Source organism: Brassica rapa, chromosome A02, assembly GCF_000309985.2.
Source record: "Brassica rapa cultivar Chiifu-401-42 chromosome A02, CAAS_Brap_v3.01, whole genome shotgun sequence".
Taxonomy (NCBI): domain Eukaryota; kingdom Viridiplantae; phylum Streptophyta; class Magnoliopsida; order Brassicales; family Brassicaceae; genus Brassica; species Brassica rapa.
The window spans coordinates 24,564,569-24,589,094 of record NC_024796.2 but is presented as its reverse complement, the minus strand read 5'-3'; the positions used below and the strand labels follow the sequence as shown (position 1 = coordinate 24,589,094).

General features: G+C 30.0%; 1 protein-coding gene and 1 long non-coding RNA gene across 2 annotated transcripts; both read right to left on the bottom strand.

Annotated features, from left to right (window-relative positions):
• Positions 1-1,855: 1,855 nt before the first annotated feature.
• LOC103854016 lies at positions 1,856-11,834 on the bottom strand. The gene is made up of 4 exons (XR_630414.3): positions 11,688-11,834; positions 3,486-11,452; positions 3,317-3,396; positions 1,856-3,203 (listed from the first exon to the last, which is right to left on the bottom strand). It is a non-coding gene; the product is annotated as an uncharacterized LOC103854016 (long non-coding RNA).
• A 5,223-nt stretch (positions 11,835-17,057) lies between these two features.
• LOC103854018 (defensin-like protein 1) lies at positions 17,058-17,910 on the bottom strand. Its single transcript, XM_009130920.3, has 2 exons — positions 17,757-17,910; positions 17,058-17,460 (listed from the first exon to the last, which is right to left on the bottom strand). The coding sequence occupies exons 1-2, from the start codon at positions 17,818-17,820 to the stop codon at positions 17,291-17,293; spliced, it is 234 nt and encodes a 77-aa protein (XP_009129168.1). The 5' UTR covers positions 17,821-17,910; the 3' UTR covers positions 17,058-17,290.
• Positions 17,911-24,526: the final 6,616 nt, after the last annotated feature.

The window sequence follows — 24,526 nt, the reverse complement described above, 5'->3', positions numbered from 1 at the left end:
GATTCTCTTTACTACAGTTAGACATGTTTATTAAGCTGGTCCGGCCTGGCCAAAAATTTGAAGTCCGTAAATATTTAAACCCGAGCGATCTAAAATATATTAGATCTATATTCTAAAACCCAACCCAGTCCTAAAAGGTTTTTAGAGTTTTTCCTTTTTATACTTCTGTGAAATAATTTATTATAATATTATGTTTGTACTTCCAAAATTATTTTCTATTAAAATTTTAAAGTGTTCTTTTCCAAAAACAATACTTCAAATTTAATTTTAAAATTATTTGTAATTTACATTATGCTCTTTATATTTGTCATAATTAATATAAATCCATAAAAATTTTGTAGATAACTATCACATATATAAAAAATATTATAGTAATATTAATTAATAAAATCTTGCATTAAAATATAAAATTATTAATAGAAATACATAATTAAATATCAAACTACAAAAAATACCACATTAATTATTAAATAAAATTATTTTATTAATGTTCCATTTTTGGTTATACAAAATTTGTTTGGTTAATATTTTAGAAGTTCCAGAGAAGTTTTACTAGACTATTAGTGTTGTTGTAATATTTAAATTTGTGTAATAATTATGTCTTCATGTATAATATTCTTAAAATTTTGTTATTAAGTTTCTTTTGTAATATTCTTGTTGTCTAATTCTACTTTTAAATATTATAAATCTTGTTTTGATTTAAAATAAACTTTAATGTGTAAAATTTTAATTTATAAAAATAAAATTTAAAATATTTAAAATATATAACAATTTTAAAGATTAAAACTATCAATGAGAAAATACTTAATCATAAATGTGATGTATAATTAAATATAAGGACCAAGATGCAAATAAAAAGATGAAACTTCTAATTTAGAGTTTTGAGTAGTGAAACTTCATAAAACTCTAAATTTGAAATTTGAAATTTGAAGTTTTTTTTTAGAGAGCAAAAAACTTTATATTTGAAGTTATAGAATTTCTTTTGGAGATTCTTTAAGACATCTAAATTTTCATAAAAAAACTAGTTTCAATTTTTCGTTTTCAAATATAAAATCAATAAAAAAAAATTTGTTTAGCAAGATTGTTTTTCATAAGCTTTAAATCCTATTATAAGCAAACTAAATTTAATTGTAGATTTATATAATCAAATGTAAATTAAAATTTACTACAAAAGGAACCATAATTATACTAAACATAGATAAACGTTCTACACTTTATATTTTGGAGAAAAAACATGTTTTACATGAAAAAGAATGCACATTTGTCAAATTTATAATGTGAATCTTGTAATGATCATATAGTAATGCACATTTTTCATGTTCTACATGAGAAAAAGGAGTGCACGTCCAATGCTATCTAAACTAAAATATACAGTTTATATATGTCCAAAACACCTAATTAAGCTTATATAACTAAGCTCAATTACACAATAGTTTATAGGGCTGGACCGATTTAGATTCTTTGCTTGGTCCTAGTTAAAATATCTAACTACAGTAAAATCATAGACAACTTCAGAACTTCTTTTACTGTTACTATGTATATAATTTTTTTGAAAGAAACAACAGCAAGTCCCACATCAAATAAAATAAATATTATTTTAGTATAAATTTTCGCCAACTAATTTTATTTAATATAAACTGTTTGTTATTACAACGTGTTGCATGAAAACAAGACATGGATAAATAGAGTAAAATATGTGGAATTAGCACAAAATAGAGTAAATGAGTAATATATATATTACAACATTTTGTTGGTTTTTTAAAAAAGTTTACATATTTGCAGTTGATTAATTGATTTCAATATTAATTTGCATAATATATAAATCTCTAGACATGTGTTCAAAGTACATTTGCACATGGTCCAAATTTGTTTTTTTTTTTTGCAAACTTTTAGTAAAACTTTAAAATTTTTACTAAAAAATTAGGGCCTATTTATACAAATTATTTGTATTGCTTTATAAAAATAAAGCTTTGCACAAAGTTCAATAAAAACACGAGTCGGACCTATTCCAAAACTAAACACTTAGATATTTATTACTTCAATGTCTTTCTGCTTCTATACATTTACTACCATATTTTTTTTTTGAAAAAGGCATTCAAAATTAAAAACATACTTATTCTGTTTCACAAAGAATGTCACTTAGACATTTTTCATACATATCAAGAAACTGATTGAAATACATTTAAGTTTTTATTAATATCATCTATTTAACTAATATCATTTCAGACAAATACATTTATTTATAAAATCAATACATTTTACAATTAATATTGAGTTAAAAGTAAATATAAATTGCATTGAAATTATAGAATGACAATTTTTATGTCACAAAAATGATAAAATGACACTTAATATGAAACAAATATCACAACCATAAAATTTGAGAAATTATGATGAGACAAACCTCATATTCAGCCAAGCAATAGCTTAGAACAAGAGAAACTTATGGTACATATGTTTATTAAATCATAGAAAGAAAGGAAAGATACTAGGGAGTTGGACGATATCCACGGCCTCGACGACCCCATTTACTCTTCCCTGTTTACTCTTCCCTCGTACCGTGGTCTCCATATCTTGATATTTTTGAGGTGATTTTATTGACCTTCTACCTCTTGACATGCTAAGGTTTGTCGTAGCGTTACTCATAAACCCATCTCCATCATCATGCTCTTGAGCATTTTGATTGTAAGAGGGGCTACCATGTGTAGGTTAATGCATAAAAGGCCAATGAATCGTCCCATAACACAGACAGCAACAACTGATATTAACAGCTAAGATATTATTACGTGTTGTCCAAGAGTGTAGCTTCTCATCTAAGTTTGCAACATTACCAAACACACTAACACAGACAGTCTGAGCCTGTTATGATCTAAACTCGAACTCAAGATCAACGAAGTACTTTATCGATAACGTAATCGAATCTCCAGAAATGATTACAACTCGCTACCGATTATCTCTAGATAATCGGAGCTCGACGATCATCAGATCGTCGCCATTGAAGAGCCCAGCTCAATCAACCCAGTTTACAAATCAGAAAATGCATACAGAAACTTCTAACTCTCGACTTTCTTATTTATTTGTCATCTGAAGTCTCTAACTTCAAAGACTCTAAATGAAATGGAGTATTTCCCTTAAGCTGGTGCAAGCTCCTACTTCACTTCTTTCTTCTCAGGTCATCAGCTACTCATGATCATATCAGAGGCCTGCATAGGTGTATACGGTTTTTCATTTATCAGTCTTAAATCACATTTACAAAAAAAAAAGGAACAACTCATCACAAAATTCTGAATTGTATTGTTACCATAAAATTGTATACCTGTCCAATTGTATTGTTACCATAAAATTCTGAATGGACAGGTTTTCATCACACGCTGAAAGTCTCTGAATCAAAGTCGACTGAAATAAAAAGAAACGCAGTCAATCAGCTAGGATATTTAAAAAGATTTACGATACATCTAAAACAGAGATAAGACATCACGACTCACAGTCTAACACCATATCAACTCCAATTAGCTCTCCTCCTTTTTAGGTTCCAGCACTTACAAAAGCGTAGCAGGCGTGTCACGACAACTTGTTTGCAACCGATGGCCTTCGAATCGGAGAAGTGGATCTGGGAATTCACAATGATATAAAGCTCAAGCTTCGGTTGATCCCGACAGTAGAAATAGTAACCAAAATGTAGCGTTCCATCTTGAGGATGAGCACCATATATATATAGAGCAACTCTGATTATTTGAGAAGGTGGAGAAGCTGAACCGAAGAGAAGGTAGTGAGGGGAATGATTGATTAACATTCATTATTGCTAGGATTAACTCGAACAACTAACTGCGGAAGAAGCAGAGCCGTCGTCGGTTTCATACGTGTATTAAGCTCATCGTTCTCATCGGCTAATAGGTGCGAAAGGTGTCAGGTTCTGGTGAGCCTATTTGATTAGGTGGCAAAAGGAGAAGAAAATAAAGCTCTATTTTATATTAGTAGATATCAGAGAAAAAAATACTAATAAATATTTAAATATGTTTATATCCCAAAAATAACACAAAAGTAGAATTTAAAATATTATCACTAAAGGATAGATATATATAAGATTAAAAAGTTATGAAATAGATATTAAGAGACTTTTTTTGTCCAGCAGTAGGGACTAGGGATCAAGGGATAATTAGGAAAATACACTATTTAATAATTAGTTTTTTGAAAATCACACTTGTCCAATAAGTGTATACTAGACCCAGATCCACGTGCCAGCACGGATCTGAATTTTCTATTTTTGGTTATTTATTTAACTAAATGATATATTTATAATATTTGATGTATTACATTCACTAACTAAATATTTTTTTGGCATCTTAAACCATCTATTTACGACGAATATTCAATATCATATAAAAAATTGAACAAATAGACGTAATTAGAGAATTGTAGACGATATATAAAAATAATGGTCATTAATGTAAAATATGAAGAAATATTATATTATGACTTAGTATGGCATAAAAAATTATAAATCAGTTATAATGTTTAAAGTAAATACAATGATTTTTAAACTTTTATGAAAAATTTAACATATAAAAAGGGCGATGAATTAGTCATTAAATTGTAAATAATTTCATAATTTTATTAATAATAAATTATTTATAGTCTTTGTTTTTTGTTAAGATAATTATTAAATGTCCATAACATTATTATGTTAAAATGCCGTATTATGAAAGCCCATGTTGTAACCGTTTTTTTCCGGGAAGTGTAACAAAAAAATACCTTTAACTCTTCGTTTTGTTTAAGTTATGTGTCGGTAAAAGATTAAAAAATCTCTCTATCTTTTTTAATGTTCAATTTGAAGCTTATTATGCGAAAATCATACGCAAATATAGGCAATTAGTTGGAATCCTATATCTTTATATTCTTACAAATTTTAAATTTATTGTTTCCTCTTCTGCAAGCAAATCAATTACCAAAGTAATAGATCAATTGGTTGGAATCAAATCTATTCCTATAGTTAATGTAATTATGGTTACAGTTTCTTTATTTAATAGGTACATTAAAGATACGACATTGAAGATATTATGTTTTGATTAATAAAAGATATTGGATTTTGAGTTTGTATTTATTGATTTGTTTTTTTATAAAGCTTAGAAAATCAATAGGATGATTGGTTGGTTGATATATCTTATAAAGAAAACGAAAACTATAGGTGGTTTGAATATTGTACATCGATAGATGCATGATGTAAGTTGACTATATATTATTTGAGCATGATCATTTCAAACTAAAGTATAGTTAGGTTATATGCATTTGTTATATTGTAGTTAATATTTTTAAATATTATATATGTCAAGTGATTCACGTTTTCGTAAAAATAAAATTCAAGTTCATTATTGGGTTGTACTCATCCGTAATAAGCTACGTTTAATATGATGTATTTTTAGGTTTATTTAATGACATTAAGTTTAAATTTGATTAAAAAAAACTCATTAATTTAACCGAAAAAGACAAACATTAAAATATATAGATTCATTTAATGACATTAAATTTATATTTGAATAAAGAAAACACATTAATCAAAAAGACAAGCATTAAAATAAAAAATTTAATTTAATTCTTAGTGGCATGGAAGTGTAATTAACTTTAAAAACTAAGAGGTATTTTTTAAAGGGTACTTCTCTTTTAATAATAGAGATATATATATATATATATATAACAAATATTAATTTGATACATAATATAAAACTTTACATGTTAAGAATCATCATCTCACCGAAACAGCAACTTCAAATTTTTTTCTCTCCGCTGAATAATTATAGAACTAGGGACAAAACATTGTCGATGTGCTTGTTAATTTGGATTGGTCAAGACTATGCCCAGAAACTTCTAGAAAAATATGCAAAAAATTATAAAACACAAAGACACTAGATCAAAAATTGACAAGTTTCATACAACTGTGATATTTCTTCACGTAAAATATTATGTTTTCAACGATGATTATTTTATATATTTTTTATTACTTGTCACTTAAATTATAGTTATATTTAAAATAATAAATTTATTTTCTTGCTGTATATACATTTTAATTAGGATAAATAAGTCATTTAGCTTTTTGACCAAAAAAAAAAAAAAAAAAAAGTCATTTAGCTTATGAGAAAGTGTAATCTTCAAAAGAAATAAAATACATAGCAGTTTTCAAAATAAAATCTCTTTGCAAAGTATTTTTCTAATTTTTCCTTTAAATTTTGAGAATAGTACTTTATGTATTAGAAGTAAGAATTTAAAGACTATGATTAGAGTTTAGGATATAAAACTTAGAATATTAATATTTTTATATTTTCAAATAGAAATTTGATAAGTTTAAAAATACTGATTTATATTAAAAGGCAATTCTCTCAAATAGCAATATCTAAGTTTTTTTCACAAAAATAGCTTTCAAAAAAGAGAATGACCAAAATAGTCTTTTTATTTTGAAAATTTAAATATTTTTTTTTAAATTTGAAACCATATCCCAAAACACTGCCCCTTAATTCTAAATATAGAATCATCAATTTAGATTAGTTAACCGTAAAGTAAAAATATATTTTTACCTTATAATAAAATTTATTTTGATTATGTTTTTCAAGGACTATTTTGTGAAAATCAACGAAAAAACCTATTCTAGGAAATTTTTCTATATTAAATGTATTGTTTATTAAGAGTAATTTAACCTTTTTATTTTTTCGTGAATGCTGTTTCGATCTTTTTCCTTATTGTGTAATATTTTGTGGTAAAAACTCTTTTATGCTACTTAAGAAATTTGTCCTACATATATGAAGTACAATGGTTTAGGAATTCAAAAGCTGAAGCGAATGTGTAGGATCACTTGATATATTGGTTTCGATCACCTTTTTGGGGCATTTGTTTTTTTTTTATGAGTCGAGATCTAAAATTATTAGGACACAACTTAGGTTCACTCCCTAAGGTGAATCTTTATATTCACCCCTTCCTTTAAGAACAATCAAATTTTCACATAGACTATTAATTAAAAAACATTAAATTAAATGAAAAATAACTACAAAAAATAAAACCGCTAATTTTAACGACGCTAACGCTTCCAACGAAACCCTAAATCCTAAATTTTAAATTCTAAACCCTATATCCTAAATTCTAAATCCAAATCCAAACTCATAAACCCAAACCCTATACCCTAAACCCTAATCATAGACCCTAAATCCAAATTATATACCCTAAACAAAAAAACTATACTATAAACCTAAACTTTATACCCTAAACCTAAGTCCTAGACCCGAAACCCAAACCGTAAACCTTAAACCCAAATTATATACCCTAAACCCAAAACTTTAACCACAAGTCCAAACGGTAAATCCTAAACCCAAACCGTAAATCCTAAACCCAAAACTTATACCCTAAACCCAAATCCTAGACCTGAAACCCAAACGGTAAACCCTAAACCCAAATCCAAAACTTAGATGCTATAGGGTTTGAGTTAAGGTTTACGGTTTAGGGTCTAAGATTTGGGTTTAGGGTATATGATTTAGGTTTATAGCCTATTTTTGGGTTTAAGGTATATAATTTGGGTTTAGGGTCTAGGATTAGGGTTTAGGGTACATGTTTGGATTTAGGGTCTAAGATTAGGGTTTATGGTATAAGGTTTGGGTTTGAGGGTTTGGATTTGGATTTGGGATTTAGGGTACAGCGTTTAGAATTTAAGATTTATGGTTTAGGTGGAAGCGTTAGCGTTGTTAAAATTGGCGTTTTTATTTTTTGTAGCTATTTTTTATTTAATTTAATATTTTATAATTAATAATCTATGTGCAAAATTTGATTAGTTATAAAGAGTGAGGTGAATTTAAAGATTCACCCTATAGGGTGAACCTAACTTCTGTCCAAATTATTATAGTTATTATAGACAAATCAAAACAAAAATCTTGTTAAGCGTTTTAGACAAGAAATTTTTACTCTTTAAGACATATTATGTCTTTCCAATAACACATTAAGACACTTTTAGCTGGAGGCACACTTTATCTATGTGCAATGTTTTACATGCCCTTCAACTATACTCTCCTCTAATTCTAGTTCTCCTTTAACGAGTCAATCCCATTCAACTTTTATTGATAAAATAATAATTTCTAAATTGCAATATCATAAATCAATTTTTGAATTTCGCAAACGACCTATATTCTCTCTCCCACTTGCTAATCTCAGATCTACTTTCCTCTTTTCGTGAACTACTCTATTTCCTTTGTTTTTCGTCGCTCCTCTTCATCATCTGTAACGAGCCATGACGAAATCGAAGTTGAAGAAGAAAGCGAAGATTACTGAGCAACAAAACCCACCGCAAACAATTCCACCAGACCTCCGACTCCCGCCGAGATTATTTACGACTGATAGATTCCCCATCAAGTGTCTGAACATCTACTCTTTACCGGAGATTTTTGGCAGTTATGATCGAAAGTGCTTATAACTATCAGAATCAAGCCGTCGTCTCTGTCACCTTTCGATTTGAAGCTCCTCAAACCACTCTCTGTCCAGTAAAAGCTGTTGAAGATGTTCATCGCAGACTCTGTTCTCTATCATATCCAAAAGGTTGGTTCTTCGATGCATCAATTTTTTTTCTGTAATTTTAATTGAAGTTAAAGCTGAAGGATTATGTTTGTGTAACTCTGCTCAAAGCTGAGGGATTTTTATTTATTCCCAGCTCTTTTTTGAAGCCAGCGATCTTTTTTTTTTTTGGGAAAATGATTTATAATTAGACATACATTAGTTAACAAGAATGACATTTTTGATCTAGTATTACATGTTTAGCATTTTAATTGATTGTTTGTATGTCGTGTCAATACTCTTTTGTGTTTGGTTATTAATGGCTCTATTCACAGTTTAGTTGTTTCAATGTCTTGCAGGAGCTCGATCATACGCAAGTGAAGGACCTAAAGACTACAATCTACTTGGTAATGTGAAACCACGTTTCTCAAATCAACATTAGTCCTTGTCCACATTTTCTTATATACATTAATTGTATCCATGTCCACAGCTTACACCTACTTCTCCTAAACTTGATGTGAAGAAACCCCAAGATATTGTTCGTCCTGGGAGTTTGAGTTTGTTAGCTGAAGCTTGTGATCGATGTGTTCAAGTGTGTGCTGATATGCTAAAACTTTTTATCTTGGTTGGGATCTTCTTCTTCTTTCATTGCTGAGTTTTATGTCCACAACATATATGTCCACATTTTATTTGTCCACATTTTTTGAACATTACAACATATATGTCCATATATTTTTATATCCACAATATATATATATATATATATATATATATATATATATATATATCCACATTTTCTTTGTCCATAAACACTTAATCAACAAAAAATATTTTGTCATGATATGTTTTTCATATCCAAATTTCTAAAATATACTAAAATGGATATTAAAATATTGACAACAAAAAGTTATAATTTATTATGTCTAATTTATTTATTGATATACTTTAATATGTCAAAATAAATCATATAAAGAAATAGAGGGAAATTTATAATAGTAATTTCAAAAAAATCAAATAAATCCAACCCTACGATCTAGTTTCAACAAAATGGACAATATATGTGTCCAACTCTATGATTTTTTTTATCCAGAATATATATGTCCACATTTTATTTGTTCACAAACATTTAATGGACAATTTTTTTTGTGGATATGATTTTTTATATTCAAAATTTTAAAATATACTAAAACGAATTTTAAAATGTAGAAGAAAAATTTATAATTTATTATATTTAATCTACTTATTTATATACTTTAATATGTTAAAATAATCACATAAAGAAATATAGGAAAATTGATAATAGTAATATAAGAAAATTAAAAAATTATAATCCTACAATATAGTTCAAGTTGCCACATCTAATAGCTTAAAAGACCATTTTCTATACTGAATTGGTTTTTATACATTTATTATGTCTGTGGTCATTTTTTTTCAATATCCACAATATATATGTCCACATTTTATTTGTCCATAAACATTTAATCTACAAAAAAAAGATTTGTCATGATATGTTTTTCATATTCAAATTTCTAAAATATACTAAAATAGATCTTAAAATGTTGACAACAAAAAGTTATAATTTATTATGTTCAATTTATTTATTGATATACTTTAATATGTCAAAATAAATCACATAACGAAATAGAGGGGAGTTGATAATAGTAATTTCATAAAATTCAAAAAAAATCCAATCCTACGATCTAGTTTTTCCCCCTCTCCAATCTGATGGCTTAAAATCTATTGCTGTGAAACTCAAACCTGTTAGATATCCATTACTGTTGGATTAGATCACATCCAATGGTTGCAATGTGTCTCACTTACCTATAAACCAATCTTGATAACTCTTACCATGAAACGCAAACGTAACTAAATGGGGTCTCCACCAACTAGACATAAATCCACATAATCTTGCTTCATACTTCAGATTACTCAGCGAAGGGTAATTCCGTCCGAACGAAGTCTCTCTCTAGAAGAAAAGTGTTCATCCAGCAACATGTGCCTTATTCTGTCAAAAAAGTAAAAAAATGTCCTAAACGGTAATGCACTCTTTAGATAACTTACAGATAATTTAAAGTGAACTTTAATAAGGATTGTAGGTAATTTGTCGAGAAGTAGACACCCGTATCATTTCTTCGTCGACTTGGTCTTCTTCTCGTTACTCAAGAAATTTCTGGAACTTCATCAGTCTATGTGCCTAATCTAGCCTATACAACATTACCTTCTCTTCCTCATCTCATTGAAACATTTTATTCAATCAATCATCCCCCATAATTTGCTACGTGGCAAATGATTCAACCGTCTAAGTATTCATTCATACACGATCAGAACAATTAAGTTAAGACGTAATTTACTAAGAAAGCTTAGTTTTGAATTTTATATTATGTTTTTAACTATTAGCTTATTACTTCTTTGCATTGTTGTGTAAATATACAATGAGATATTATAAAATGACTTATTTATTCACATATTAAAAAATTCTGTTGGGCGAAAATTAGCTACAGTATCCAAATTTTCCGTTTGCGATGTCGCAATGGAAAAATATATAAAAACAAAAAAGTAGAGTCAAATTTAAGATCTTATTAAAATACATTAATTATTTTTAATTATGAAATAGTTTAGATAAAATATTTAAAGTATGTTATTAACTGAATATATAATTAGTTTTTTTTTTTTTTTGTAACTGATGAATATATAATTAGTTAACAAGGATAGAAGGGATAAGATAGAATATAATATGTTTTTAAGGTAATTAACATTATGAAGATCACATCTTAAAAATGCTAGCGGAAGCAGTAACAATATAAGTGTCGGCATCGACCTCTTGTGAAATGCTCGTTAAAGATGCAGGTCCAGTTGCATACTCTTTCGTTTCCACAAATAACGTAAGTTTTGCTTATTTCCCCATTAACTCTTGCTTCCACCAGATTCATCTCTAGAAAATAAAAACATTTGGTTATATGTCTGTGTATGTTCTGAAACTTCACATGTAGAATAATGTGACATATGATATGTGTTTACACACACACACACACTCACAGACATATATATATATATATAAAGTACTAGTACTTAATATTTGTAAATATCAAAAGCCGTACGGATACTATATGTTATTGTGAAATGGATGTGTATAGATTATGCATATAAATTTTGAATTACTAATGAACCTGTGGCAAGGAGAAGTATGAAAGAAATCACGAGAAGGGATGAGACGAAACACAAAGCGTATTTCATTTTTCAAGAGACTAATAAATATTACTATATATTCCAGAGAAAGACAGAGAGTTAAGGGTTATGATGGAAGAAGAGGGATTTTATATATATACCGCGACTTATCATATACATATAATAAGATAATGTTGACCGATTAGTTTTGTTTTGCAAAGAATCTTTTAAGGGAAACTTGACTAAACTGACGTAGTAATCTCTTATATATTAATAGAAAATCATTACAATATATGAGATATACCATGTGTTGTTACTAGAATAATTTTTAAAGAAAGTATCTTTAAAGAAATATGTTAGTCAATCTAAATATTTTTATAACTGACCATAAAATTAATTTAGTAATCTACAAAAGAGATTTTTTCTTACTTTCTTAAATAAAAGCTACTGAGTCATCCAATGTGATTAAAATATATATGAAACAAATGATTTATAACAATACAAATTTGATAACAATTTGTGTATCCTCTATCATTTTTTATTTATACAATTAAAATAAATAAATCACATTAACCACATAATAAAAATTTAGATTTTTGGTAATTGTTATATTTTAATTTTAAAAACCATCTATATATTACTAAAACAGTTTAAAATCCACATTGAAAACTTAATGATCAATGATTTAAAAAACAAATTCTATAGTAAGATACAAATGATCATAAAACCATATGAATAAAAAAATTCATTTAATAGATATTCATATAAAATATTTTATTTTAACATCTTCTAAATTAAACTATATACCAGATAACATATATAAATATATTAATTTTGAAATTTAAGAAATATGCATGATACTTAAATTGAATTTAAAAAAAATATTTGTACAATTTTAGTTATATCAGATTATTAAAATATAGTTAAATATATTTTGTTACTATTTTTGAAAAGGTATTTTTTACCAAACTATTTCCATTACCAAATATTTAGTTAATATCTCGCTCCACGTAGGGTGTGGTTTATTACATAGTATATGGTACTGATATGAAACTAATAAATTTATTTCAAACTTTATATATGTAATATTAAAATGATTAAAATAACTTTTTCTTTATCAAAAAGCATTAGTCTCTTTTTATTCTTTGTCACTGTGCAACTTTTAAAACACCTCGATACAACAAACTACAATTAATTTAGGCATGAACGCAGGCTTTTTTAGGCATCACTGGAACCATTTAGACCCTGCCATAAACCACACCCACATCTGCTTAATCCCGAAAACGGATTCTCCGAGCTCAATTAAAGACTACAGGCCTATTAGTCTTTCAAATGTGGCTTATAAAATAATTTCTAAAATTTTAGCTAAAAGACTAAATCTCTGGTTAGACAGAGTTATTTCAGAGAACCAGTCCTGATAGACTTATCGCTGATAATGTGCTTATAGCTCATGAGCTTATGCATTCTCTCCATACTAAGAATCTAAACAGAGTTTATGGCTTTAAAGTTGGACATAGCCAAAACTTTTGATAAGGTGGAATGGCAGATTTTATACATAGTGATGAGGAGAATGGGCTTCAGTGATAAGTGGTGTGGATGGATTCAAAAATGCATATCAACTGTATCTTATTTAGTGCTACTAAATGGTGAACCTACAAAAACAATTTTCCCTCATAGAGGAATTAGTCAGGGTGATCCTATATCTCCATATCTGTATATTATATGTATAGAGGGTTTGACAAGTGTAATAAGGTAATGCATCCAAAGAAATCAAATACACGGATATAGAACATCTAGAGGAGGACCCCCGATATCTCACTTATTGTTTGCTGATGATTCCTTGGTATTTTGTAGAGAAACAGAGGAGGAGTGTAACAAGTTAATGGAAGTCTTGAAAACATACCAAGATGCATCTGGACAAGAAGTGAACTATACGAAGTCAGCAATCACATTTTCAAAAGATATTCCTCTACCACTCCAAGATGCTTTGAAATAGAAAACAAGAATAACTAGAGTAGGAGGTTTTGGGAAATATTTGGGTTTTGCCAGAAAAAAATAGGACGCAAAAGAAAAGATGCTTTTGAATATATCAAGCAGAGAATCATGAATAAGATAGACAGTTGGTATAATTGGTTTCTTTCTCAAGCGGGAAAAGAAATCATGCTAAAAGCTGTAATTTCTGCACTACCGACATATACTATGTCTTCTTTTATGTTACCAAAGGTTATATTTAAAGAGATTACAAAGGCAGTGAGAAAATTTTGGTGGTCATCGATGAATGATAGACATAGAATCCATTGGATATGGTGGAATAAAATTACAGCCTCAAAAAGGGATGGGGGGGGGGGTTAGGTATAAGAGATATGGAGCATTTCAATAAGGCTTTGCTGGCAAAACAGGATGGAGAATTCTAAAGAACCCAACATCTCTCTTAGCAAGGGTTTTTAAGGCTACTTCATTCACAATGTTATTCATCATCAAGCTACGCTTGGAAAAGTATAGTGCAAACGCAGGATCTGATTAAAAGAGGAATGAAATAGATTGTGGGGGATGGAGAGCATATTAATGTGCGGAAAGACAATTGGCTACATTCTCAACCACCATCTCCGGCCCAAGGAAGAGGTACTGAAACTCATCCTCATATAAGAGTTAAGGATCTCTTTCATCCAGGTACCAAAGAATGGAATGTCCAGTTAATCAATGATCTGGTGAGACAAGAGGATACAAAATATATCCTAAATATTAGGCCACCAATTTCAAGGAGACCAGATGTGCTAGTATGGAACTACACAAGAACATGGGAATAGTGTTAAGACTGGGTACTATCTTCAGAGAAACTTCTCAACAATGGAAGCAGGGAACCAGGAAACAAGTGCTGTTATATCTGAAGAAGTCAGGAAGTGTTGTTCATCGATCTGGTCTCTTAATATTCCTCAAAAAATAAAGACTTTCTGGTGGAGAATTGCACATGGGGGAATAGCTCTGTTGGATAATCTTCGGAGGAGAGGAGTAAAAATGGACAATACATGTCTGGTGTGTGAAGAACAGATGGAAACGCTAAACCATACGTTTTTTCAATGCAGAGTGGGCAGGGAGGTTTGGGAGCTCAGCACCACTTCTTTTACGGTCTTGGACCAGAGTAGCAATTGAGTTATACAGAACATCAATGAAATGATTAGATTGGTGCAGAGAGACCAAGCAGAGATTTTAAATTTCCTTGTGGGGTGGAGACTCTGGAAAATGAGAAACAACATTATTTTCAACAACAAAAGGGATCATATCATTAACATGATCAATAGAGCTTTAAGAGATCTAGATCAGTGGAGGGGGGCAAACAAAAATACAGGGGATGAAGAACAAAACAGACAAAATAAAAGTCTGAGCAAGGTTTCGATAAAAGATAAGCTTCCTCCTAATTCTGAATACTACTGCCTAGTGGATGCTAAATGGAAGTCTTCTAGAAAGGAGATGGGTTTGGCTGGTACTTACACAGAAGAGAAGGCAACCAAATCATGCATGGATCCTCAACAGAAGCGCCTATGAATTCTACTTTAGAGGCTGAAGCAATAGCCCTCCTGATGGCAACACAGCAAATGGTCCGACTAAACTACTCTAAAGTTGCCTTCATGGGAAATTATAAGAGTTTATTTGATGAGTTAAATCAGTTCAAAACTGAACAAACCAACAGAAACGTCCGTATCACAGAGGCTGTCTTTGTGCCACAGGATATCTTTGAGATATCAAGACATAGAGATTACACTTTTCGTTACATATCTAGAGATAATCTTAATGTTGTAGACTCCCTTGCTAAACAAGCTAGGTTACATAAGAAAAACTATGTTGTATCTTGGAAGTTTTAATGTTTTTAATGAAAAAATTGACCAAAAAAAAGTATAAACGGAACTTCCACAACCATGATCAACAAAGACAAGCTGATGACATATATATACGTTACGTCCAACCATACACTCACGGCCCTGTAGAAAATATTCCTGAGCACGCAGATAACACTGGAAAAAGTATACATTACCTAACAACCAGACTTTCAAATCTAACACATAGTAAGACGGTATGTCATTCCAAATTGAAAGAATACATAGAATCAAACAGTTGCATTGACAATATAATCATATAATTTAAAGCACCTGGATTATGCCACAGTAGCAAAAGATTGTGAACCTTCCTCGAAGGAGAATAAATGGCTATAAGGGAGTTGTCTGGGCATCGTCGTTGAAGGTTGTCTTGATGAGGCTGATGTCTGCGAAGAGAAAGTTAGACATCACTTAGTTTTATTGCAGAATACTGGTGATGATGATTAAATGAAAGATTACAGACTCACCTGGAAAGACTCACCTGGAAACTGAGTATTAGTATTTGCCAATGACGTCAGATGTCCGAAGTTTGGAACCTAAAGAGCTCTGCGAAAACTGCAATAGGTGGAGTGGTAATGTCAACTAATTTCGTAAGATAGGTGAAGCGAATTGCAATGGATATACGAATTTCAGTTTGAAGTTAGTTTTACACTATAACCATGAGGTTAAGAACAGCTATGCTCATCTTCTTCAGCTAAAACTAATAACTGTAATAAGTCTTAGAGTCCAAAACAGTAATACAAACTACCTGCAAAAGAGACTTCCTCCATTCGAGTAAACATTTTAATTGAAACCAAAAACCAATGATGTATAAATATAAGTAAAAGTCAGAAAACCTTTCTGATCTCCTGAAGTTATAGTTTATATTGTTTTAGTGGTGAGGATGACGGCGTTTGGCTCGTCTATATCCAAGCTGCCGATGTTTGGGCCACCCTCAAACCTTACTATCTCTGCTCCTACAGCTTCCTCAAGACGATCCTTAAGAAACCAACAATAGAATCCAACCACAAACCTTCAATTTATCCACTAGGGAACTTCCCCCGGCGTCAAAACTAATTTGAGAGATAGTTTTCATAATTATAGTTGCTTGAGGTAGATAGTCAGCATTTTATAAGTTTTCTTATCGAGTTCCAAGAACTTTGCTCTTAAAAGAAGTTGAATCTCCTTCACAATAACATGCACTGGCTAGTGGAAATTGAAGAGTGTGATCTCAAATTTCTTCCTTTCTAAAGAGCATAGACTATGACTATACATAGACATGGATTGAGTACATGCATACAATAAAGTTAACGTTGACTGGGATATTTAACTTTTTGTGTTTAATATACTTTTTCTGGTTTGATCTATGATTTTTCAGGTTCAGAAAAATAGAAACCGAGATTTTTAATATTTATCTAGTGAATTCCCAAAATATTTTTCCTTAATCAAATATGATTTTCACACCACTTATTCAATGGAAACTATCATTTATCCCACAAACACACATAAATTGCAGTTATATAGTACCACATTTTAATTTTAGTCATGTTTATATTATCAAATCCCCAGTTACCATCATTTAGAATATAACATTACCTTACAACTGTAAAGACACAAACGACTTATTCGAGAACAAACTAAAGACAAACACACGCGTACCGTACGACATGGTACTTTACTGAAGATTTAGATAAGAAAGAAGCAAACACAAGACAATGGATCGATGATTTTGATGATTTATGAGGTTCAATGAATCAGCAATGTCTGGTGCAGAAGCACCGACGACGAAGTCCACGGCATTTGCCTCCGCCAAAACCTTCGTTGTGGCACACGTTTGCGCAGTTATTTTCGCTCACGCATGGACCCTTGAACCTATGGCTCTGTGACTCACATGTGCGTGCCTCCACTGATACTGGACCCATCCCTAGACAAAATCAACACCAATACAAACACTTTGTTTAGACCATAAGTATTTAATTTTGCTAAATAGTTTTTAATAATTGAAATCATGTAGGAAGGATAAGCGACACAAACCAACTTTTTCTATGAGCATTCACAAGAACATTCGCTTGAAACATGAAATATATATATATATATATATATATATTATATAGATCCAAATATATACAAAAGTATGTTATGTTATTGATATATTGTAAATGGTTGTATATTTTCATACATATGTTTATAGTTAGATATTAAATTATGAAAGTAATGAACCTGTAGCAACGAATATCATGAACAAGAGGAGAACAGCTGAGATCAAACGCATCGAAAGCTTCATTTTGAGAGTGAGAAAGAAAATTTCAGAGGTAGATTGGAAGGCAACAAATGTTAAGTGTGTAGGCAGCTAATGAAGGAGATGGCACTATATAAAGGACAAAGCAGTATAACAATATTTCTAACCTATATCTACGTTTTTTTAAATAGAAAACTTCTATTATAAAAGTAGATATGTTCAAATAATGTTTATATTTGAAAAAAAAATATAGAAAACATTATTTATGTCTCTATATTTCGAGATGAAAAACATTTTCTATATCTGTTCCTAAACATGGAAATCCTCTATGACAGAGGCTTAATTACTTTAAAATAAAATCTTCTTTATAATAAAGTTTTCTATTTTCAAGGAAAATATAGATATATAATGCTATAGAACCATCAAAATTATTGATTATTATATCTCATTGTTGAACTTTTTAATATCTAAGAGATTTTTTTTGAATAATTTTTTTAAAGTATCTTTTTGAAGGACATTATTAAATTTCGATATTCCTATTGATTTCTGCCACAGTGGTGTGACGACGATTTGACGTTTTTTTCCTTTCTCTTTTCCTGCTTTATTCACATTTTCTTCGTTTTGTAATTTTGTCGATTTATTTGCTTTGCCGACACTGTAATAAATAAAAAATTGCTCCTTATTGGAATTGACAAGACACGCAGAGATATCTAAACGTTTGGAGAAGTCATTTTCGAAATCAATAAAACAAGTATTTATTTCAGAATTAATTAAGTAAAAAATTGAGCTATTCAGATAATGTATGGTCCACAAATATGAGAGTCGCCACATGAAAAACGTAAATAAACCAAGAGTCCGTTAATTGTAAAACCATTAAGTGAATTAGTAAAACAATGTATCTATTTTCGTACCAAAATAAAAAAAAATTACAGGTGGTGTAAACGTAAATTTTGGTATTTTACACACTCTGTTTAGCTAAAACCCAATTATTTAGTATTATATTAAATGTTTATCCTTGTTACTATTTGTGTGAATTTGTAAATAAAACTAGTTATATGAACGATAAACAGGATTAAGAATTCAAAAAAAAAAATCTATGAAATAATAGAAATGCATTTGGTTAAACTAGAAGAAAGTAGTGCACTTACTTTTATTTTTTTCTTATGGGGAAGTGGCAGACAAAAACCTGATTTATTTTCTCTTTATCATGTACAAGATTTTCAGGGAAAATCGCATAATACTTAAAATAAAAATTCAAACCTTAAGAAATTTAAAATTTAAAAAAGGTTTAAGCCCCAAGATTTTCATTTACTCTTTTGATTTCACATAACTAATAAGCTTTTACCGGGTTCCATTGTCAATTTTAAAGTGTTGACAAAATAAAATTGGTTACAATTTTTTTTGTGAAAATTTAATACAAATTCTACTCAGATTCATATCTCTTCTCTCGCGTAAAAGGTGTATATCAATCTGAGAAGATAGTCTTTTCTTTTTGGAAAATTTGAGAGCAATTTCAATATAAATTCTATTTTTCTTTTAAAATAGGATATCTCTATAATATAATAAGTTTTGCTCTAATCCTATTCTATTTTGTAGTAGAAAATAGTGTAATAAACAAAAAATAAATACATTGTTATATTCATAAAGTAAAACTATTTTCAAACCTGTTCTAAAGAGTAAAATGAAGTCGGTTGGAAACATGTCGATCCCAATAAAAAGTACATCCTAAAGAAAAATAAATATTTTCTCCTCCCAGGTTTTGAACCATGCACCTTTGACCTAACAAATTAGAAATACAACCACTGAATTGTAACTTTTAACAATTTTGATGCTCTTAAATATTTAACGTATTTTGACGCTTAAAGTCCCAGCTTCCACAATTTTAGGTCATAGGTTTCAATTTACATATGTAAAAGATATATAACTATAAATAGGTTTTGGACAAAATAACTATAGATTTATCTTTTAAACTAAGACTGTAAATAAATGTTGCACATTTTTCCATCTAATAAAAATATTTTTTTTATTGGCTAAATTGACTTGAAAAATGTTATCCCATGAGAAGAGAAGTAATAATCTCTCCCATGGTTATATGAAAATTTAGCGCAAGATTCAACGGCTAATGGAGAAAAATGGCCTATGCTTTTCGCCTTGACTGTGTGGTGGTGCTGGAAGTGGAGATGTGGGTATGTGTTCGGTCAAACAGGGAAGTGTAGAGACAGAGTGCAATTTGTTAAGGATAAGACTCAGGAGGTGATACATGCGAATAACAAACTGAGGCAGCACCCGGTGATTGGGGCACGAGTGAAGAGACAGATTGCATGGTCACGACCAATGTCTGGATGGTGCAAATTGAACACTGACGGAGCTTCTAAAGGAAACCCTGGACTGGCGGCAGCAGGTGGGGTGATGAGAGATGAATATGGAAGGTGGAAAGGGGGCTTTGCTATTAACAATGGCATTTGTTCGGCCCCTTTAGCGGAGTTGTGGGGTGTTTATTATCACTACAAAAAAATTGTTGTTTAGCATCATTTATTTTGTATTTTTGCATTAGTTATAAATGATGTAAAATAATTTTGCATCATTTATATAAATGACTCTGAAAGTGGTGATGCAAATAATTCACATCGTTTTGTTAATAATTGATGTAAAAATGCTAAATATTTACATCAACTATTATAAATGATGTAAAATATATATCAATTACAATAACTGATATTAATGTTACAATTAAAAATAATTGATGTAAAATATTCTTTTCATTGATGTTACAATTAAAAATAAGAAAATTACAAAAACAAGAAAACAAAAGAACACAATTAAAAAAACAGATAAACATAGTTCGCCGTAAGAGTTCTTCGATCAAGTTTCTTCTTCTTCCAATTCTCTGTATCTTTTGCTGTTGGTTGTAGGGTTTTAAGCTAATAGTTTCTTCTACAAATAAAACCATAATCATCATCACTCATATAAGAAAATACCGATTCATAGACAAAAACAATATAAAGAAAAGTTTGCATCAGATTGTCACTATTGACTAACCTTAACCAATGGTTCCTGAGGTAAACAATAATAGACTTCACGAAGGTTCCAAGAATATTATTTCAGATCTGCAGATTCAACCTCTCTTAAACTGTGTTAAAGAATTGTGTGTGGAAGAAAAGACTTTGCAAAAAAGATGTAAAGGATCGTTGCTTTTATTCAGTTGATTTCTTATTAGAAGGAAACGTGAACTAGTGGTGAGATAAAATAGGAGATATTGCTATATTTTTGGTAACAAACATATAGATTTTTAATGGTTTACAATTTTCTTTACAAAACAATTTAACGCAGTACATATATAAGATTAACTATTAACATTTATTAATTAGGTCGAAAATTTAAAATATTAGTTGTAAAAAAATAGAATAATTTCTTTCTTTTAATTAAATATGTATTCTAGTGAGTATAAAAATGTTTTTTTTTAATATAGATTTTCAGATTCTTTATTTAGTTAATATATATGTTATATTTTTAATATTAAAAATATCAATTAATGTAGCTTACTTATTAAATCAATTCGAAATAGTTTATCAAAGCATAAAAAATCGTTTATAAGCAGAAATGATCTACGTACATATTAGTAACTAATGAAAATTATGTTAGTATCATTTTTATCATTGATGTCAAATTTGCAACATTTATTAAAATGATTTTACTTTTGAATCATTTAATAAGTGATGTAAACTCATATTTTCTATCATTTTTCAAAAAGTGATGTAAACTAATAAAGATTTGCATCAATTTCATTCAATCGATGCCAAACAAGTTAATAACCGCATCGTTTGTATCATTTCCTAATAAGTAATTCTAAATAGTATCATTTATTTTTGTGATTCTATTTAAGTGATGTAATATGATCCTTTTTTTGTAGTGTATGGACTGTGCATAGCATGGGACAATGGTATTCGAAGGCTCGAAGTGGAGGTGGATTCTGAGAGTGTGGTGGGTTTTCTTAAGACAGGGATACACGATGCTCATCCCTTGTCGTTCCCAGTACGCTTGTGCTATGGCTTCATATCAAGAGACTGGATAGTCAAAATATCTCATGTGTATAGGGAGGCTAATCATCTAGCTGATGGATTGGCTAACTATGCGTTTTCTTTATCTTTTGGTTTACATTACTTTGAGTTGAATCCGGAGCATGTTACCTCTATGCTGTCGGAGGATTTTCATGGGATAGCTAGAACTCGGCAGTTTTGCCTGTAGTAGTTTTGAAGTTTTCTTAATAAAAAGTAGGGGACATTCGTCCCTTGCATCCTACCAAAAAAAAAATCTCTCCCATGGTTTTCTGAGGCTAATCTTTGTCGTCATCTACATGAACTCCATACTGTATAACCGCTTTATTAAGAACATGTTTCCTCTTTGGAATATTGTATCTTATCAGCCTTCGATTTTTTCACCATTCTGTACCACCAACATTTGCCAAAGTTACTATTATTAGTGAGAGCAAGATGAATATATACACTGACATCTAAACTGAACAGAATCAAACTTCCTAACCGAAAACCAAACAATAATACGTTTACATTCCAATTGTAACATATCAAAACCAAACTATCATAACCAAACCAAGTGGTTACCAGTTTAGTTATCTCATTTTAACTTTGATTTAGGAATATATAATTTAAACCTGAAGATACTAACTGGTTTTGTTTGACCAGTATAATGGCATCAATCTTCAGCTTCCCGATCAATCTATGGTTATAGATTCAGACCTTGTCCGCCTGCTCGAGTTGTCAACAAAATGGACTTATCATTGTTGAATGTGTGGACTATAGTTAAACATCACTGTAAAGCTAAACGCGTGGACGATGTCTTTGTGTTACCGACTTATATTTAGGGGTGTCAATCGGACTGACCAGGACCGACAAAAAACTCGCAAAGTTCATTGCTATCTAAGGCTGGTTTGGCCCGTAAAAATTTTGGGCCTATATTTCAATGCCATGTCTGGTCCGAAAGGACTATTGATCTTTTTGGACTTTTAAAAAAAAATTATAATTTAATACATAAACTAAAATTAATTTAATTCCAAATTTAAATAATCATTCATATATGTTTAATAAAATCAAAACCAAAATAAATATCTTAACTAAAAACCAAATAAAACAAAACCCTTTCAACTCTAGAAGATACTAGAATTACGGTAGCATCAAGATCAGGATGTTCTTCAGTAACTTCCACATTCTAATCGTCATCAAATAGAAATGCAATTCTCTTGTAAAGATTATGACGAAAAAATTCAAAGAGAAGAGGATCCGTGATTAGTACAGACAAAATACGAGAGAAAGATGAAGAAACTTTAAAGAGAATTTACTTTCCGAAGATAAGGAACAAGAGATTTAAAAAAAAATGACCGCTACATAGATAAAAAAAAGATTAGGAAAAGAAGGAAAGTTATGTATCAGCTATCGGTGGTTTTGTTTAATGGCTAAGCTGACTTAAAAAATGTTATCCCACGTGAAGAGAAGCGATAATCTCTCCCATTGTTTTCTCAGGCTAGTCTCTGTCGTCATCTACATGAACTCCATACTGTAGGACCGCCACATCAAGAACATATTTCCTCTTCGAAATCTTGTATCTCATAGACCTTCGATTTCGTCACCATTATGTACCACCAACATTGCCAAAGTTACTATTATTAGTGAGAGAAAAATGAATATAGACACTGATATCTAAACTGACCCGAATCAAACTTCTTAACCCAAAACCAAACAATAATACGTTTATATTCCAATAGTAACATATCAGAACCAAACTATCCTAACCAAACAAAGTGGTTACCGGTTTAGTTATATCATTTTCACTTGATTTAGGAAATTCGAATATAAACCTGAAGATACTTACTGGTTTTGTTTGACATATACAATAGCATTAATCTTCAGCTTCCCGATCAATCTATGGTTATAGATTCAGACCTTGCCTGGCTGCTCGAGTTGTCAACAAGTTAAACAGGTGGATGATGTCTTTGTGTTATCGACTTATCTTTCTGGGTGTCAATCGCTAAAAACCATAGATTTTGTGTTATCGCTATGAATGTGTGGACTATGATAAAACATCACTAAAAATTTAAACAGGTGGATGATGTCTTTGTGTTATCGACTTATCTTTCTGGGTGTCAATCGGACTGGCCTGGCTGGCAAAAAACCAGCAAAGTCCATTTCTATCTAAGCTTGGTCCGACCCGCAAAAAGTTGGACCTATATTTCAAAGCCCGATATGATCCTAAAAGGACGATTGAGCTTTTTGGACTTATTAAACAATAAACAAAAATTGAATACATAAACTAAAATTAATTAATTCTAAATTTAAATAATCATTCATATATGTTTAATAAAATCAAAGCTAAAATAAATATCTTACCCTAAAAACCAAATATAACAAAATCCTTTCAACTCTGGGCACTAGAAATTATAGCATCAAGATTAGGATGTTCTTCAATAACTTCCACATTCACATCATCATCAAAAACTACATATAAAAAAAACATTTAACGTTGACACACATATCAATACAAAATAAAAATTTAAAAATATATGGATCACAAAACGTAAATCCTTCCAACTAAGTATGCGTACAAATCAGCGCTTCAACATGTCTTGGTAGGTGACACGTGCTTGTGTAAGACATGAGCACCAATGCTAAAACTAGATTTTGATGTTAATATAGTTATCGGGCTTCTATATTTTTAAGATATTAACACTTATTCTATATTT